The 18,283-nt window shown below is 42.9% G+C and overlaps 2 protein-coding genes across 3 annotated transcripts in view; both read left to right on the forward strand.

Moving 5' to 3' along the window:
- Window positions 1–1,644: 1,644 nt before the first annotated feature.
- Window positions 1,645–5,027, forward strand: lactb2 (lactamase, beta 2). Of its 2 annotated transcripts, none has more exons than XM_067253469.1 (7): window positions 1,645–1,912; window positions 2,141–2,304; window positions 2,389–2,506; window positions 2,691–2,869; window positions 3,358–3,506; window positions 3,834–3,921; window positions 4,018–5,027. In XM_067253469.1, exons 1-7 carry the CDS (start codon window positions 1,791–1,793, stop codon window positions 4,059–4,061), a joined length of 864 nt encoding a protein of 287 aa, XP_067109570.1. In that variant the 5' UTR covers window positions 1,645–1,790; the 3' UTR covers window positions 4,062–5,027. The 2 variants fall into 2 exon arrangements, with proteins under 2 accessions (XP_067109570.1, XP_067109571.1); XM_067253470.1 differs by having other exon boundaries at window positions 4,021–5,027.
- A 309-nt stretch (window positions 5,028–5,336) lies between these two features.
- Window positions 5,337–18,283, forward strand: part of LOC136959280 (nuclear receptor coactivator 2-like) — a 28,944-nt gene continuing 15,997 nt past the window's right edge. The window contains exons 1-2 of the mRNA XM_067253570.1: window positions 5,337–5,427; window positions 17,950–18,057. Of these exons, the coding sequence (XP_067109671.1) occupies window positions 17,969–18,057 (89 nt within the window). The 5' untranslated portion in view covers window positions 5,337–5,427; window positions 17,950–17,968. The remainder of the gene's footprint in view (window positions 5,428–17,949; window positions 18,058–18,283) is intronic.

Raw genomic sequence — 18,283 nt, forward strand, 5'->3', positions numbered from 1 at the left:
ATAAACACTTTAAAACATTAGTCAAACACAGAAACACAAAATTAAAAAATCATGACTTCAAGTATTACACCTAAGTGGGCTCCTTATGTTTTCAAACGCTTGTGCTGGACCAATCCTTCCTTAATATTGCTTGGTGAATAAGGGCTCTAATGGGATTCTCCACAGTGTCTTTTTAGAGCAGTCAAATTTACTGGAAGTGTCTACAGACTGAGGAAGTTCAAATCACTGAAAATATTCTTGCCTTCGTGAAGTTTATTTCAATTGAATGTTTTAGAGGTTTTTGTGTTTTATTGAACACTCATGTAGGAAATAATTCCTCTCACATCATAGCCTACTCTAAAAAGATTAGGCCCTAATAGGCTTCAAAACGGAAACATAATAAAATATCCAGTCCTGGTCTAAATCTTACCAACAGCATACTGTTCCATATAAATACAACATTATTTCAATGTAGGTTTGTGTCACACTTACTCAAGAATATCTCAGGAAGGACCAAGTAGATGGCCCTTACAAACAAGTGCACATTGTGTGATTTGTAACCAAAGCCCATATCCTCGGTTTGTTTTCCTTACTTATTTGCGCTCTAATGCCATCAGATTCATAAAAAATGTAGACTAAATACTATATTTCTATTTTCCTTTCCCTCTATCATTTATTTGGGGGGAAATCGGAGTGATTACAATGTGAGATTACGGGTAGACTGCGAAACCATTATGTTGTGTGATGATAAAGGGAGAAGGCAGAAGAACAGTACACATGCAGATACCCAGAATGTGGAATCCGTTCCATTTCTGGAAAGGTCTCCGCTACTTCTCAACACCCTTGTGAATATGGATATAGTCCTATCTTTATAGATCATAATTTATTGGAGGCAAATATCAAAAACATTATTTTTAAGAATGAAATGGCCCTATTGTGCAATGTAGGCCTATAGCTTTATTATGATCCTTTCATGGTTTTATTAGGACCCACCTTAGCTTGTAGCCCATATTGCGTTGGCTGCCTTTATATTAGGCTACACACTAATGAGTACCAATGACATAAAATAAAATGTCTTAAGGCGTGTTTGTTCGTAGACTTAATGATGATCTGAAAGGCAGAAAAAGGTAAACTGTATCTTAAATGGCCCCATCCTGTTGTCCTTTACAAACCATAAAATAAACATTTGAAAGGGAGTAAAATATGAATGGAAAGCTTTTGCACGCATTTACCTATGTATGTAGGCTAACTTTGAACAATTTAGAACGCACAAAGTAAACAGTGGGTTAAGATAAAGTGTATAGTAATTGTAGTGCTCCAATCAGGACATGCATTTACAAGGACAATGAAGGCATTAAGTAAAATATACATTACCACACGCCTCCTACTTATATTTGACAATACTCCCACCTATCGACAAATCTTGGTAACTACCACGTCGTGTTTGTTTCTGACATTTAGAATTTTGTTTGACTTTTGAATAACAGTTTTTCCTCCGTGATATGGTATGTACAATGCATTGGTACTCCATACGTTTGGTTTATTAACATTAATAATAAAATAGGTTCATCATGGTTAATTGATGTTCAAAAGAAACTTTTATATTGAAATCAAAATGAAATGTCATACCGGAAGTAATAGTGTTACACATGGGGTCATGTTTATACTTTTGCATGTTGGACACTTTTCGTTGACAGTTCAAATGTCAGTAGTTTGAGGCGTTAATCTGTTCTATGTTTGATTAGTCCTATCTCTACAGCGTTTTGAGTTGACACTGAACTCTACTTCTATATCACGGAGAATCGCGAGCTATGAGTGCAATAATCCCTCGAATCGAGCAGTTGTCGTCCAGAGTTGTGCGTATTCTTGGGTGTAATCCTGGACCAATGACACTGCAAGGAACCAACACATATTTAGTTGGAACTGGCAAAAGGTGCATTGCTTTCATGTTCTGATTATGAGGGATACTGTTGAACTAGCATTAGCTCCACATGTAATTAATTAAACAGCCGCTGGTCTACACATTGTAATAGGAAAATGTACTTGAATTTAGAACTGTCTGTTTTTATTTAGGATTACAGTGAAGTTTTAGGCTACGGCAATCAAAGTAAATTGTGTGAAACTTACATGTTACACCAAAATAAGTAACTCTTGCTTTTAGACGAGTGTTAATAGATACAGGAGAGCCTTCAATCCCAGAGTATATAAGTTCTCTCAAACAAGCCTTGAGCCAGTTCAACACCACCATCCAGGAGATCATTGTCACCCATTGGCATCATGACCACACAGGTGGCGTGTCTGACATCTGCAGGGACATCAGTGGAGGTGAGAAGCAGGACTTTGGGACAGTCATTGTGTCAGTATGCTACACCGGAGTTTGACCGTTTGTTTCTTATTTTCTCCCCACAGAGTTACAAGTCAGCAAACTTCCTCGATCACCACCGGCCGACGAGAGAATAGGATCTGAAAGGACATACACGTATCTGAAAGATGGAGATGTCATCGAAACAGAGGGGGCTACACTAAAGTGAGTTTATTATAGTTATAGTTTATTCATCTTTCATGAAGAGGCTGGGTCCTTTGTTATTGGGGTGCATTATGTACAAGCCACCACCTTGATGTCAGCTGCTAAATCCAGGTCTCCTATCTGCTCTATCTCATGTGTTTGTGGATGTCTGTATGTGTGTTTGTTGTCACACATGTACACACAGGGTCCTATTCACCCCAGGTCACACAGATGACCACATGGCTTTAATTCTGGAGGAGGAAAAGGCCATCTTCTCAGGAGACTGCATCTTAGGAGAAGGAACCGCTGTGTTTGAAGACTTGTACGACTACATGAGGTCCTTACACATCCTACTAGATTCAAGTGCTGACCTGATTTACCCAGGTTTGCTGTTGATTAAATATACAAATCACTTAAAACCACAAGATTTCCTAAGAATTAATGATCCCCCTGAATAAAAATAAATAAATAATAATTATCCTTTAACCCTCGTGCTGCCTTCGGGTCACATGACCCAAAGGTTCATAACGAACCATCGTTGTGTTTACCCAATTTTACCCAATACAAAAACAAATAAAAATAGTTATATTTTAACATTCGCAATGTGGGGGGGTCTGAGACAGCCCAACGGTTAAAAGAAAATGCTTAACTTTGTTTTTGTATGCGGTAAAGTTGTCGCAATACAACGGTGGGTCACAATGACTGATGGGTCAGAATGACCCGAAGATAACACAAGGGTTAAACTACTTCAATACAAGTGGTTGTTAATTGCATTTAGAATGAATGGTGTAGTACCCAAAATACCATTAAAATACCTAGAATGTTGATATGAAAGAAACCACATCAACGTTTTTACAATGGGTGTACGGCAGGTCACGGCCCAGTGGTCCACAATGCTGGCTTGAAGATTAAGGAGTACATCACACACAGAAACCTGAGGGAGAAGCAGATCCTTGGAGTGCTCCAGGCGGCAGGAGAGCAGACACTCTCCTCTATGGAGCTGGTGAAAGTTGTTTACAAGGTGGGGGTCCTAAAGTAGCCATCCTTCTTTTCATACTCAGCATTGATACAGTGTACTGGTATGATGAGCATATTTACAAAAAACGTGGAGCTCATCCATGTCCTGTCCCAAAAGCTTACTCAATAACACCTACATTTAGTAATTTTAGCAGACGCTCTTATCCAGACCGACTTACAGTAAGTACAGGGACATACCCCCCGAGGCAAGTAGGGTGAAGTGCCTTGCCCAAGGACACAACGTCATTTGGCACGGCCGGGAATCAAACTGGCAACCTTCTGAATACTAGCCCACTTCCCTAACCTCCATTTATCTTTTTCTCTACAAAAGGAAACCCCTGTACATCTCCATAGGGCAGCAGAAGTAAACCTTGTACATCACCTGACAAAACTGGAAAAGGAGGGAAAAATATCTATTGGTATGTAAAATGAATATAATTGAAACCATATTAAGTTATATAATACCCAAACATGTTCAAATTGTAACATATGTTATTTCTATACATCTCATTCAGCAGATGATTCTTCCCAAGTCAACAAATGGAAGAGTAACTTGTGATTTAATGTAGAATACAACTACGCTGGATGGACAAACTAACATTTAGATTTGCTCACAAACAACATTCAAGATAGATTTGCCCATTACATTTGAGATGGCCTTATTATAGTTGTAGACAAGTATTCTTAATTTGACCAAGTGGAAGAATATTTGAAAACAGAAGTGTATTTGTGCAGGTTTGAGATGAAGGTTTATGCTGCAAGCCTCATCATAGTTTGGGCAATGGAGAGAAAATACAACTGATATAGAGCAATAACAGACCTTCACATGAGGTATTTTGCATTTAAAATAAGATGCCTTTCTTGTGTGCACTGAATATCTGGACATGGGCAGATTAGACAAAACATTTTTGTATGTGCAGAACTTTTCATGATGAGGATTACTAAAAAGTAGGACTGGAATTGAGAAATTAAACACTTAATAATAAATATGTGTTAATATGTACTTGAAAAATCCCTATGGATAATACATACATGGACCACAATTCTGCAGATTTTGCAGTTCAGTTATGTAATTTGTGAAGGCAAACACCAGGTGGCAGTGTTTGTTAATTAATAGTGGTTATCTTTATCTGAATATGAAGTCATTTCTTGTTTTAGCCAGTTTGTTTTTTCTCTAATCATAACTCCCATGCCAATAGCCAAGATAAACAGAACCTGTAGTTTACTCCAATAATAATTGTGAATCTTAAACAGATACTGTTTCAAACTGTGTGTGATACAAAGCTGCTCTCAATCTTGTGACCTCCACATGACTGCCACCAGATATGTAACAGTAACTTTCACAGACAATGTATGAAATATTCTGTAGTTGAAACATTAACTATGGAGGCACTTTTGAGACATTTCTTACATTTCTTTTTAAGACATTTAAGACAGCCTTAAGGGTAGTAATACATTTAATGTTGAAATTAGGTATACATAAATACCACATAGGCCTACAGACCTTACAACTGCATTGAAATAAAAGAACATGAAAATAAAATAATATCCTAAAATGGAATCAAATACATTTTCTCTAACTTCAACCAAATTAGCTTAAGTTTTAAATGATAGCCCATAATACATATACCAAGAAATAGACAGGATAGTCATGAGTATTTTCATTATCATTTCATTTATAAACGTCTATTATAGTTTCTAAACAGCAGGTAAGACAACATTGCAGTGTCATCATTGTGGACAGCTAAGTCCATTGTGGTAATGAGGACTAGTACCCTGCGCGTGTGGGGGAGGTCTATTCGTAAGATAAACAAGCACCCAGTCATCACAGGAATATGGCGGCGGCGGCAGTGCTGATCAGTGCTGATTCCTGATTCCAAAGGTTCTGACACAGCACATTACATTTACGATAACCATAAGTTAAGGTAAGTTCTCAAAGAATAACTGGCTGTTGTGTGCTTTAGATTTAGAAAAAGTAGCTCAATTTTGGGGCTGTTAGTTTACATAGAAGATTCATAACGTCAGCTTCATCATTGGAAGCGATGTCCTATAGGCTTTTTTTTAAGCAAACAATATCTTTAGGTGGTTCGGGATGACTTGTTTTTAAGTATGACAGACGGTTAAAAGAGCTATCTCTTTAAATTAGTTTGAGAAACAGTAATATTTCATGGGGTAATTATTTTAAATAGACTATTGTCAATATTAACCATGGTGTTGAGGGTTTAGTTAGAAAAGTTGGAGATATCTGAGATAAGAGAATTATAGCCAAAGCAGTAAATATTATAAAAGGTAAGATACCGCAGTTCAGTTCTTCAGACTCGTTGAAACCCAAATAAATGCTGTGGTAGGAGCAACAAACGTCACTGTGGTTTACGACTGTTAAATAAGATTTTTGCCGTTGCATTTCTCACTGTTTATTTCAGTCTTGTGGATAACGTAAGCCGTTTGTAAATGATATCTCTATAGTCAAACACTGTCGCAAGCTTAGAAGTGCAACAAAGTAATTGCAACATTCAAAGAAACAACTAATGTGGCTTTGACTTCCTCGACAAACTGTTCATCAACCTTTGACAGTGACGTCATGAGCTTGGGGGAACGTGACAGAAGTGTCCTCAGCAGAGTTGTGCGACTTATGTCGCTGTGTCCAGCCTTTCACATTGGCCTACGCTTTAGAGTCCTTTATATACAACGTGCATATTTGTAATAAACAAAGTTGCATTGGACATAGGTTAATTTACTAGTTAGGCTACAGGTCCGTTTACTTGATCTCACTCGAAGTTTATTCGTGCACGATACACATCATAGCGTACTGAATCGAAGCCACTTGGCCAAATCTCATTCATTGTGTCTGAATACCATTCGAATCCAACACATCTGTAGGAATGCACAATAATACTATGCCAACTAGTAGCCTACTGATGTCGGTGAAATTTCATTTATTCTAAATATAGTAGTCAAGAAAACATCCACACTCAAAGTGAAATTGCATTGTTAATCTTTTTGGTTCCTTTACTGTTTAAGTGTGTGTTGCATGCGTGAGCTAGAAAGCTAGGCCCATTGCCCCACCACATCACAGACCAGATTCCCTAACTCTGTACTCACAGATGTCTCACCTATAGTAGTAAATGTGCATTGGCTAAATATATGTGCAAATAATGCTAATTGATAGCACACATGAACCTGTTTATATTGCATGTATAGGCTTAGCCTACATGTTACTGGACAGGAGATGTTTTTGCTGTAGGACGTGTTTCATACAGAATAACTGCTATGTGTAGGATTATACTGACACTTTGAATTTCTGGTTTAGTTTGGTGTTCCTGAAATGAAAAGGGTCCATGAAAATAGGATTCAGCATCAGTTCACGCACACTACATTTGCATGTGGTATACTGGATATTTATTATACTCGACCTAGTCTTATTGGATAAAATTAAAATTTTAAGTGTTGTAATTGGATATAAAAGAGTGTATCTGGTTGGTTCTTCCAGGCATGCAAGCAGGAATCAAATGATGATTGTTTAGTTCCGATTTTTGGAAAAATCAAAAACAGATTTGGTTTGTTGATTAAGGTTTTAATCACGTTTCCACTTTTGCCCAAAGGTGTAATCTTTGAAAATGCCAACTTAGCTTTTTAATAGCTTAGCTTTTTTTCCATATAGCATCTTTCACACCAGGAGCCCTAGGTACATAATGTGGGTTTGGCAGTGTGCCCTAACTGTGATCTTCCTGGCCTGAATTCCTCTAACTGTAAGAGAGCTGGAAAAGCATCTGGACCAATAGCAACAGAGGGGAGGGAGTCTGAGACTTGACAGAGCAGTTTTCTGAATAGTAACAGATTTCTACAAGCTTATCCCCAACTCGCAAATCCATATTAAAAAGGTCCTTCTAAAATTGAATTGCAACATCAATGCTCACTGATTGCAATAAGCAGTATACTTATATAAAAAGTAAGCTTTAGCTCTGGAATTCTTACAATTGTACACAAATTCCTGAGATCATAAGAAATTGTACAGTACTTCTTGTATGACAGACTTATCAAACAGCATACTACAGTATAATAATATCCTATTTATGTTTAATATTGAATTTGAATTTTTATGTTGCTAATGGAGACCTCTGTGGTGAAAAAAAAGATTCCCCAGCTGTTTATTCCACAGAGTAGTCAGTCATGTTCAGTTAGGAGTTTTGTCCGTCACTGATCAAACACAGGACACTAGCTCTTCTTCTATGTTTTAATCCTCATTTAAGAAAAAATGTACAGTCAAGTGATAGCTGTTTGCGGGTGAGTGCTTGCATTTGTGCTTGCTTGCTGTGTGTGTGTGTGTGTGTGTATAGTAAGTGAGACTCCCTTGGAATCCTCATATACAGATGCATCAAAGCTGCCATCTGGATGTCACACTGCAGAGACAGTTGTGTCAACATTCTGATCCTGATCCCCGACCCCCTCTCCAACATTTTTTCATCTGATTAACTTGGCCACGGGCAAAGATTGACTGACCTGGCCATCTAGTCCTCTAACAGTCTATCCTGCCAATCAACTATTCAGCCAACCATTCAGATAATCAGGGTCAGTCAACCAGCAAACTCAGCCTATATTAGTTAAAACCCATGTTTTTTTGAAGCGGTGTTGTTTTTAAGCTTTGTCTGTTTTGATTTTACCTGTCCTTTCTAGCATTGAGAGATCAAGTATTCATTCTGCAGTGCTTGTTCACTACCACACCATACATGCACTGGAAAACATGGCAACAATCATGATTCGATACTGTGTATTTCCTTTTTCCTTTTAAATTCAGGTAAAAGGAATTCACAAGTGCACTCTTGCTCGCACATATGAAAAACCAGGCAAGAGGCTCAGAGAAATGTGTATCTTTATTGTTCAGTACTCTCCAATCAAAGTATGCTGAGTTGGTAGGTTGCACTGCACAAACAGAGTGAGTGAAACAGTAGCATGACACGGTGGATAGGGAGCCAAGTCCAGGGCTTGCATAACAAGTGCTAATTTGGTTTTAGCGGTGGCCATAATTCTGCAGCTCTGTGACAGTGCTCTGGTGACAGTAACCTAACAGCCTCCATGTCAGACCCTGTCTGAAAGCACACACAGCTTGAGAAGACATCTTCTGGCGCTTAACATTTTTTTTTGTTTTTTTTGTTTTTTTGAGCTCAGGTTTTGACAGGTATCAGTTTGTATTTTGGAAGCTGGAGTGGATCAGGAGGGGGGACATCTAGGTTGGTTATTGACATGCTATATGTTGCCCAATCAGAATCTGGGGTATGTGTTTGTCCATGATTGGTTTGAGTGTTTATATCTGTGCTAATGAAGTCATAACGTGTGTTGTGTTGTTTGACCATTTTGGTGGTCAGAGTGGTGTTGACTTGCAGATGCAGTTATCAAGTACCATACCAAAATACCGCCTCCTAGGATGTAATACTGTGATTACTAGACTGTATACACTGGCACATTTATCTAGGTACATTACACAGATTTTGTATCAGTTCAGACCCTCTTTGCTTCCAGAACAATCTGGATTCTTCTTTATTCTGTTGGGCTGTGCTGTTATTTGCTGTTTGCTGTCACAATCTTCTCTTGCTCTAACCCTTACCTCCCTCATCAACAAACTATGTCTCACAAGACCCCTGATTGGTTGATTTTGAGTTTGTCGCACCATTTCCATTCAACCTTAGAAAATGTGTAAAGGACCAAGTAGGTGGCCTTCCCTGAGGTACTGGAAACGATGATCGGCGATCATACTAAACCCTCTTAAGTCCCTTAGATCAATCGTTTTGTGATTCAGTTGTACAGCAACTGAATGCCCTGATGCCCCTCTGTGTGGTTTATACAGCAAGTCACAGCCACATGACTCACTGTTGAGGCTATGCATTTTCATGAACAAGGTGGTGTACTTAATAAACTATACCTTCCCATTGTGTCTCTCTTTAAAATAGCAATAATAGAACGACAGAATGGATTCCCTCAAGGCTGAAAGCGAGATAATGTCATAGGATTATAATTTGTGAATTTTATTAATAGAATTAGACAACATTTGGTTGGCTCAGTGAGTTGTTCTGCAGGTTGCTTAGTAACTTGAATGAATCATAGTTGTGAAGTAGGTCTTTCACTGTTTGTGCGTGTGTGCGCATGTGCAGTTGATGGAGAGATGAGTGAGTGAGTGAGTGAGTGAGAGAGTGAGTGAGTGAATGAGGGATGGCAGATGTGCGTGCATGAAAAGGCAAGACCACCACAGTTAATTCTATGTTCTGCTTTTCTATTTCTACATTCTACTATTCTACTTTTTGTGAAGCTATCTCAAAACCGTCGGTACATTCTACAGGAAAAAATACATTGAACAGGTCTAGGATTAGCAGAACATTGGGCACCTTAATGGTGTACATTAGTTTAGAGACCTTGATCTTGGATTTCTTTTTAATGTCCCGTTGAAATAAAAATGACAGCCAACGTCAGCCAAGATGTATGAGTGAGGGAAATGAACACGTAGAGTTTCAGGACTGTTGGTCTTGGAGCTGCCTGTCCTCTCCCTGCCTCCCAGCTCGGTCCCTTCCCCCAGTGGAGGAGATCACCAGGAGGGGAGCCATGCCAAACAGCATCACATGATGGTCCTGACTGTGGAGAATCCATGTGTGTGTGCGTGTCCTGCATCTGACAGGGTTTGGTTGAAGTGTATGGAACAGCAGCAAACCCAACACCAGTTTGACTGGTTTCTTTTGTTCAGGCCATGCAAGACTTTACCAGCTGGAGTCTGCGGCACCTAAGTCGTGAAGTCTCAGTTTGACCGGCTGGAATGGTTCCCCTTAAACGTTTATGTTTATGAAGTTCAGCTCCACTCAGGTCTGTGTCTTTAATTCTCGGTCTGACACTCATAAGCACCCGCCACAGAGATGCATGTGTTCAGACACACACACACTGTTGTTACAGTCCAGTATTTCACTCTCTCACACAGAACACACAGTGTTCTTGCCGGAGAAAAAGTGTTAAACACAGTGACCGTGTCACCATACTCACTGTAATACTTACTACGAAATAGTCGCACCTGTCAATGAAATCCTGATCTTTTTTTCCGACTGCTCGTCGTGGAGCTCGATGTTTTACTTATTGCTCAATCGGACCAGGTCACATGCCTTCTCCTACTCCTCAGTCTCAGTGTGTGGAAGCAGGTGCCTCCTAGTGTGGTTGGTGACGAGGGAGTCATCCCTTCTGTTCCTCCAGCTGGCCAAGAAGCACCTGTCACCCAGCCGGATAAACCTCCCTCTCTATTCGTTCTCCTCCTCCACACACTCTCTGGAAAGCACCAACAGATGTTTACAGTTAGCTTCTCGCCAGCTTCCTTCTTTTTTTCTTCTCCTCACGGTGTGTCAGATAGTAGGAGGTTTTTGTTGTTCCTTTCGGTGTTGTTCGCGCGCACACGAGTGACCCGCGGTCACGTGACCTGCCACAGTGCTATGCGCACGCCCTCCGACACCAGGGTGTGGGAATGTGTCGGGGTGCTCGCCGCGCCGCCAGGCTCGCGTGTATATCCTCTGTTTGTGTGTCACAGTCGAATGACAGTTCTGCTTGTGTTTTGTCGTTCGCAGAGCTGAGTGTGTGTGATGCCTAGAGGCGCTCCCCAAACAGAGGCCAACAGAGGATGCTTCTCATTTAGAGCAAAGGTGAGTCCGGGGAGTCCCAAGTGACGAGACCCTCACACTCCCGGGCCTCTGTTCGCATTCTGCTAGGTACTGTCCAAGCAGTCTCCGATTCCACATCAGTTAGGCAAGCCGGCTTAGACCCATCCACTTATTGGTGTGTCATCCAACCATTTGTTCCTGCTTGAATGCATTTGTCATGGTTTTGGGGGTGTGATTGTCCATAGCCCGTTGGAGGCACAACGGACTGCAGAGGACTGGTATACTAGTCCACTGAAAGACACAACTGCGCTGAGAAGGCCTGTACTTCCACACGCTTACATAACAAGCTGCAAAGTGAAAGAGACAAGAGGGGTGTGTGTGTGTGTGTGTGCATAAAACGGTGCTCTCTCGTGTCTTCTACTTCCCTCTTTCTGCATTCTCTTACTGACTGTGTCTGTCTCCTTTTTTTTCCGTTAACAGCCCATGGTTAATGTCCCTGACGCTGGCTGCTTGTTTAGTATCATGTGACTTGAGCATTATCTCAGTTGAGAGTGGAAGAGAAAAGGGAAAGCACTTTCACCAGGGGCCGGGGCTGCGGGCAAAACGTCCCAAATATATATATTTTTCCCCATGCACCGATAGCTCTGTTATAACTTTGGAGGACTGGCGCTTCTCTGCCTCGCGCTTCCTCCTCCTCGCTCTCCTGCTCCTCTCTCAGTGGCTGGGTTATTTGTTTATTTCCCTCTTCCTCCCTTCTTCCCCCTGCCGAGGAGGCGGGGTCGTGGGAGGAGCGGGGGGGGGGGGGGGGAGGGGATTGGAGGCTGACGGGCGGCTCGGGGAGGATTTGCGCTGCTGTAGTTTGTCAGCTGTCATTAGGAGCAGATGACACAGGGAGGTAATCTGCTGTTTTTGCACCCGGCACCTCCCCCTTACCCCCCCTTCACCACAGCATGTGCCTCTGTCTACACAGGGAGCAAGCGCTAAGTGCGCTAGCCAGCTGAATACCTTAACCTATAGCTCTGCACAGTGACAGGACGGCTTCTGTGCTTTTCTCAGAGGAATTTGTTGCTATGGACTTGTTATGGACAGTTTGGTGACAGTGAGGGTAAGTCATGGAAGGGGAAAGATGCATGTTCTATATATTGAGTCTCTTGTCTGTGTAGTGGCTTTTGTTAGTAGTAGTATTTGTTTCACTGGGCACTGTGCTTTTTGTGAGTGACGTGAATTAGCTGTTGTGTGCCCTTGTAGAGGTTTTGAAAACTTCACAACCAGTGGGAAATCATTGAGATAGCCACACATTCCTTTGAGGCTGTCAGTGTCCCTGGTTCCACTGTCACCTAAGAGGGACTCTCGCTGTGTCAACACAGTCACAGCCTCCCAGGTTTGACCCCGAGGACGATCAAGGCGGCAAGATTGCGCTCGTCTGTAGAGTCTGATTCACAGTAGTAGTTCTAGTTCTTCAGTAAACTTTCGTAATTTTCCTACTTCTTAATATTATCATGAGGTATAATAAAACATTTAAATATATATTACACATTTCAGATGCAGATTTAGCCATGGTACAAAAGAATAATAAACCCCCAACACAAGGACATATATTGCTCTCTTTATGTGGATGGTCGATGAAAGTCTGTTTGCTAACAGATATCCTTTCACCATACTTAGAACTGCCTGTCAGGAGACATCCTCCCTTATGTAGATGGTTGGGTGGATTGGCAAGGTGGAAATGACCCTCTTTGGCACAGTACCCTGGCATAATGGTTACAGGAAGCTGCCATTGACAGTAAACAAAATACAAACAAGTGTTCATCTGCCAGTCTCTGGGATCGGGCTATCATTGCCTCTTCCTCTTTCTTTTTCTCAATCACATGAAGACACATGCACACTCCACCTCTTTTACACACACTCCACACATCACAATGTGGTTCCTGTGTGTTTTCAAATTGGTTATCCATGGGGGTAGGCATGTTCACTGTTAATGATCCGATTCTACAATCAATGAATACTTGCATTGTTGAGTAGAAGGTCGAAACACACATTGTAATGAGTAAATCGGGGCTTGTGTTTCCGACGACTTGGATCAGTGGGTGGGCACATTTGAGTATGCCGCCTGTTCATAGAAACCCATCATCATTGTTTTTATTTATAAATACCATTTAAGAAATGAAAATGACCTATGTGACTGCATTTGAATAGCAATTAGGCCTGCTGTATTTGAACAGAGAGAAAGTGTTTGTTGAAATGTAGTTGGGGACATAGGAGAAGTGGGTCACTGAGTAGTGACACACTTGGGCTTTATGACAGCCCAGTTCACAGCAGACAGGCAGCCGATTGCTTAACATTCCACCACACAAGTGTTACAAAGCAATTGGAAAACGGGAAAAGCTCAATTGAAAGTTGTGGACAATTGCTTTCTGCTTCGTAGCCCGGCGTGGCACATGTTTCCTGGGTACGTTTGTGCATCATCAACGACGGGGGCTCCCTCTGAAATAATGAAGAAGACGATGGGAACCATTGGCCCTTAAATAGTGGTCTAGTTTTCAAGGATGCCACATCGGCCGATGTGAGGAGGTGGAGGAAGGAGGTCGGGGTTGAGCGGTGGAGGTTGAAGGTTTGGGTTGAGGGGTGTATGATTCTGGTGAAGGAGGCGAGATGGAGCTGTGATTCAATTTGACCTGAGGGACCGGCCTGATAATGGCTGGCTCCAGCTCTCATTCATTGTCTTGTGGAATTGATTCTTTCAGTCCACTGCCTATTAGCCTGCTTGTTTGATCTCGGAGCACTTCCTTTTCATTTACGTTACAATTATAACTCTCATGTTATATGCAGATTCTTTGTTTTAATAACGTGTTTTCACACATTTTTCAGCTTTCAACCATATAGCAGTGCCATTTCAACATTTTTCTAAATCTGGTTGAGCTATTTCATCATCTGTTTATCTCCTGAGCTATTTAGCTCTAGTGCGGTATAGATTTAGTTGGACCATTTTGTAATGTGTCGGGCATTTATTCCTTATGGCCACCGGTTGGATAGCTTTGCAACTGGAATGTTCAGCTTTCACTTCACCAGCCTGCTGTTTGTCACCAGCCACAACATCTGAGACATAAACAAAGAGATTGGGATGTTCCACAAACAGCTGTGCTGCACAGTGTAGAGCCTGGGACAGGCCATGGGGCTTAATCCTTACGTACTGAACCGGCAGGGGTTAAATCTTCTTTAGTGTTGAATGTCTGGTGAAGGGGCTTCAGCTATGGTTACCATGGATATTCGATAGGCTTACGCTTCCGTCCACACAAGGATTAGACATCAGTGGGCGGGTTCTGGATGTGTCAGTCTTGAACAGTGTCGTTTGAGACGCTGCATGCTCGTTCCTTAACATGGGTTGGCCATGAATTTGAACCCTAACCCAATGATACGACCGTCTTTCATGACTACAAGTGGGTAGATCTTAAAAAGCATTTGGGAAAATCTTTTGGTGAAATCACCTTGAATGTGTGCTCATGTAGAGTACATCGGGCTCTGTCATTTTTTTTCACTCGCATCTCCCTCAAGGATTGGCTGAGGCTATGTAGAAATCTATAAAAAGCGATCCATCAGGGGAATATTCCTGTCTGTGACTGAGGCGTTTCGCTTGATTCAGACAGCAAAGAAGAGAAAGACAGGAATTAGGGAACGTGGGAACTGTGGATGTCTGAATCCAGCCCCGGTTTGTGTGGTTCCCTACCCTATCAGCCCCAGCATGGGGCATCCACACCCCACTCCCAGATGAGTTGTCCCAGGAAGTAGCAGCACATCATGTGCTCTTACTTCCTGGGAGGGGATAGACAAAGTTGTTTGGGCACTGTCCTCTAAACAGTGTTTCAGAAATCCAAGATTTGAGGAAGATCAAAGCTTCAGTAGGTCAGCCAGCTGCACATTGAATTCATGCAACACTATACCTCAAGCTATAGATTTTCAGTTCAACCTCTGTAGCCCCCCCCCAAAAAACATAGGTTTCGATATTTCAGTTTCTATTTTCCTTCTTTTCTCCAGGTCGACCCGTGCTCTCTCGGCATTGTTCGGAAAGGGCGACCGTTCTTCTTTTGTGGTGGAAGACTAACAATAACACAAGTGATGCCCCAAAGGTAAACAAGGGAGATGCTGTCACCCAGATTCAAATTCAGTTAAAGAAAGCTGAGATCAATTTGCTGCCTAATTCCTTAATGGCTGCTGGGTGTGACCTGTGACCTCTTCTCTTCCACGTTCGTCCCAAATTGTTTTTAAATGGCTTCCTTTGTGCAAGCCTGCCTCCACTAATGCGGTTAGTATTGGACAGGAAGGAGAGGCTGCCAGGGCTGTAAGCTTTTGAAACGGGCTCTAATATTACTGGTAATTCATCAAGTGAGCGTGCCCACCTGTGAGATGGATTGAAGGGTCAGGTGTAGAAAGCTGTGAGGTCATCCTGCTCAGGGTTTGATATTTCTCATCAACATAGGATGTCATCATCATCATCTCCATTACCACTGCTGTTCCTGGCCGGCGGTTGAGGATGCGAAGCGCTGGAGGATGGGAAAGGTCCTGACTGCCTGTGTTAGGATTTCATGTCTTAACATGGTGTCATTGTTTTACACCGTGCTGAATGCTGTTCAGTCCCCTTAGCGATCACATGCCTTTCTTTTAAACTTTCCTTTATCCAAACTCTCTCTAGGATCATTCATTAGTAAAGGGTTTCATTATAAATAAGGCCTAACAGCCGGTAGGGCTTGTTGTTTTCTATCAGTCGGACAGGCAGATTTGTCTAACACACTGTATTATGAATTCCAGACAAATGGATGTGTGTCTACTTTCAGACGCCACAGGGTCATGTTGACCTGTTTATCCACAGTTCTGTTGCAGGGTAAAGTGTGTGTGGGAGGGATTTCTTGCTCAGTTCTTCTCATTAATCTGAATGTTGGCAGTCCAGTCCACTCTTTCCTTGAACATTTTCACCTGTAATGGAATCTTCTTCGGAATGCGTAAGAGTTCAGTGGCTTTCAAAGGTCAACCGTGGGTTGTGGTTGAGAGGTCAATTGTCTTGTTACTGTAAAGAGCATGTAGGGGTAGGAAATGGCTCATTGCGGTTGGTCATGGACTTAAATGAGCAATCTCTGGCTTCTGATCTACTTGCGAGTCCACTCCCTTTTTCTTTTCTCCGGTTACTCCTCCTCCTCCTCCTGCTCGCTCACACTATCCCTTCTTCATTCCCTCTTTCTGTCTCCCCTCCATCCACCTGCCTCTCCCCTGACTCCTCCTTGTCCATCCCCCTCTTCCGTTTAGTGTCCCTTGTACCCCTCCTCAACCGCTCTCTCCTCTTCCTCCTCGTCCCCCCCCCCTCCTTCCTCCCCCCTCGCACCACTCTCCTGCAGTGTGATTCGGTGATTAGAACTCCAGCAGAGATCTCGAGGCTAATTATTCATTCAGACAAGCAGGCTCACGACCCAGACCCGTCTCTCCCCTCAACACCTCCCCCTTTCCGTCCTCTGCTCTCTCCCCCCCCCCCCCTTTTGTTTTTATTTTTACGATCTGCTTTTCTCTCCTCTAACTCCACACCCCCACCCCCACCCCTCCCACCAATCCTCTCCGCGGCAGGTCCAGAGTTCCGTCCGTCCGTGGCGTTATGTAATGGTCAGGTGACACGGCAGGCCGCCAGGGGCCTTAAAGCCCCAGAGTGTAGTGTGTGCCTGCTGCCTGGCAGCGTGCTGCGGGCTCCCCTCCCTGCAGCTCCCGCCCGCCCGCTCTGCTGGCCAGGCCTGGCCGCTGCTGACTCTGCCCCTTCAGACCAGCAGGTCACTGGCCCCAGGCCTGCTCCGCCAATCCAATGCGTATTTGAGGCTCGTAAAAGGTTAGCCCGACGGGTTTGGCTTTAGACGTGCAGCTCGTCCCTCAGGTCCACTTAGGCCCCGCTCGCTGTTGTTGACGACTCAGATCCCAAAGACCTGAGAGAGAAGCGAAGAATGCAGGGAGTCAGTGACAGCACATCCCAATCTGGAGTGAAGCAGTGGTATTTTCAATCAGGGCAGTCTATATAGGTCAGCTGTTTTTGTATTTGTATTGTGTGTGTGTGTGTGGGATCCCATACATACCATGTTGTTGACAGGACTATTCATGCATTGATTAATGCAGTGGTAGAATGTTAGCCTATTTACACCCAAGAGAGGCCAGAGAAGTAGCTGGGACGGGACGTCACTAAACACAATCTGTCATCTGATTCCTGATGTTCCATGATTATTTACAATGTATGATGGATGTACCACTTCATGAAGAATACAAGAATGGGGAAGAAAACCTAGTATTTGAAGCAAAGTGAACTCTCTTCAATCAAATACCTTCCCGGTTTTCTTTCTGCTTCGCTGTTGCTTTTCAATTCATTAGCTAATTAGTTTAGATCAGAGACTTATACCACACAAATCCCAGGTTTGATATGTGGAGTTTCCCCATGGTTTATGCCTGGTGTATAGCGCCCTTGCCTGCGTATTGGAAGGGTATGAAACAGGAGGGGCAGTGGGGTGGACAGAGGCCTCGCTCTGGCTCGCTCTGGGCTCAGCTGGCCACCAGACACCACAGGAGGCCAGCATGTGTGGAGACGGTCATGTGACCGAAACACCGTCTCAAGAATCCACAGAGTAGCACGAGCACACCGCCGCTTTATGGAGGTAAACATTTGACCACTTTGTTGGTCAGCGTCCTATATAAGAGGTTTCACCCCCCGCTCTCTCTCGCTCTCTGTCTCTCTCTTTCTCTCTCTCTCTCTGTCTCTCTCTCTCTTTCTCTCTCTGTCTTTCTATTTCCTTCTCTCTCTTTCTGCAGGCGCTAAAACTTGCTGAAGATGAGTAGTGGGGGGGACAGATCCCTGGAGCCTCCGAGGGGTGAGTCTCTGAAGAGGAAAGACTGCCCCCCAGACCTGCTAGGGCCCAGGTATGGAACCCTCCCCCCCCTCCCCTTTCTTTCCTTCTCAGCTCACCAGCCTCTCCATGACATCACAAGGTCATGCCCGTCCTTAAGTCATGTACTGGGCTGCGTTTCCCGATAACGATGGATCGTAGCAATGATCGAGCAAAATAACGAAACCATCGATATTGCTTACGTGCGTTTCCCAAACATGCTCATAAGGAGTAGGCTCATCTTTGGGAACGGCCCGTAA

This window comes from Osmerus mordax, chromosome 16 (genome assembly GCF_038355195.1).
Source record: "Osmerus mordax isolate fOsmMor3 chromosome 16, fOsmMor3.pri, whole genome shotgun sequence".
Lineage (NCBI taxonomy): Eukaryota > Metazoa > Chordata > Actinopteri > Osmeriformes > Osmeridae > Osmerus > Osmerus mordax.

Excerpts from the sequence above, each read along its gene's own strand:
- lactb2 (XM_067253469.1), top strand. The coding sequence starts at position 1,791 with ATGAGTGCAATAATCCCTCGAATCGAGCAGTTGTCGTCCAGAGTTGTG. Across the intron at positions 2,507-2,690 it reads ACAGAGGGGGCTACACTAAA|GGTCCTATTCACCCCAGGTC; the intron begins GTGAGTTTATTA and ends ATGTACACACAG. Across the intron at positions 3,507-3,833 it reads TGGTGAAAGTTGTTTACAAG|GAAACCCCTGTACATCTCCA; the intron begins GTGGGGGTCCTA and ends TCTCTACAAAAG.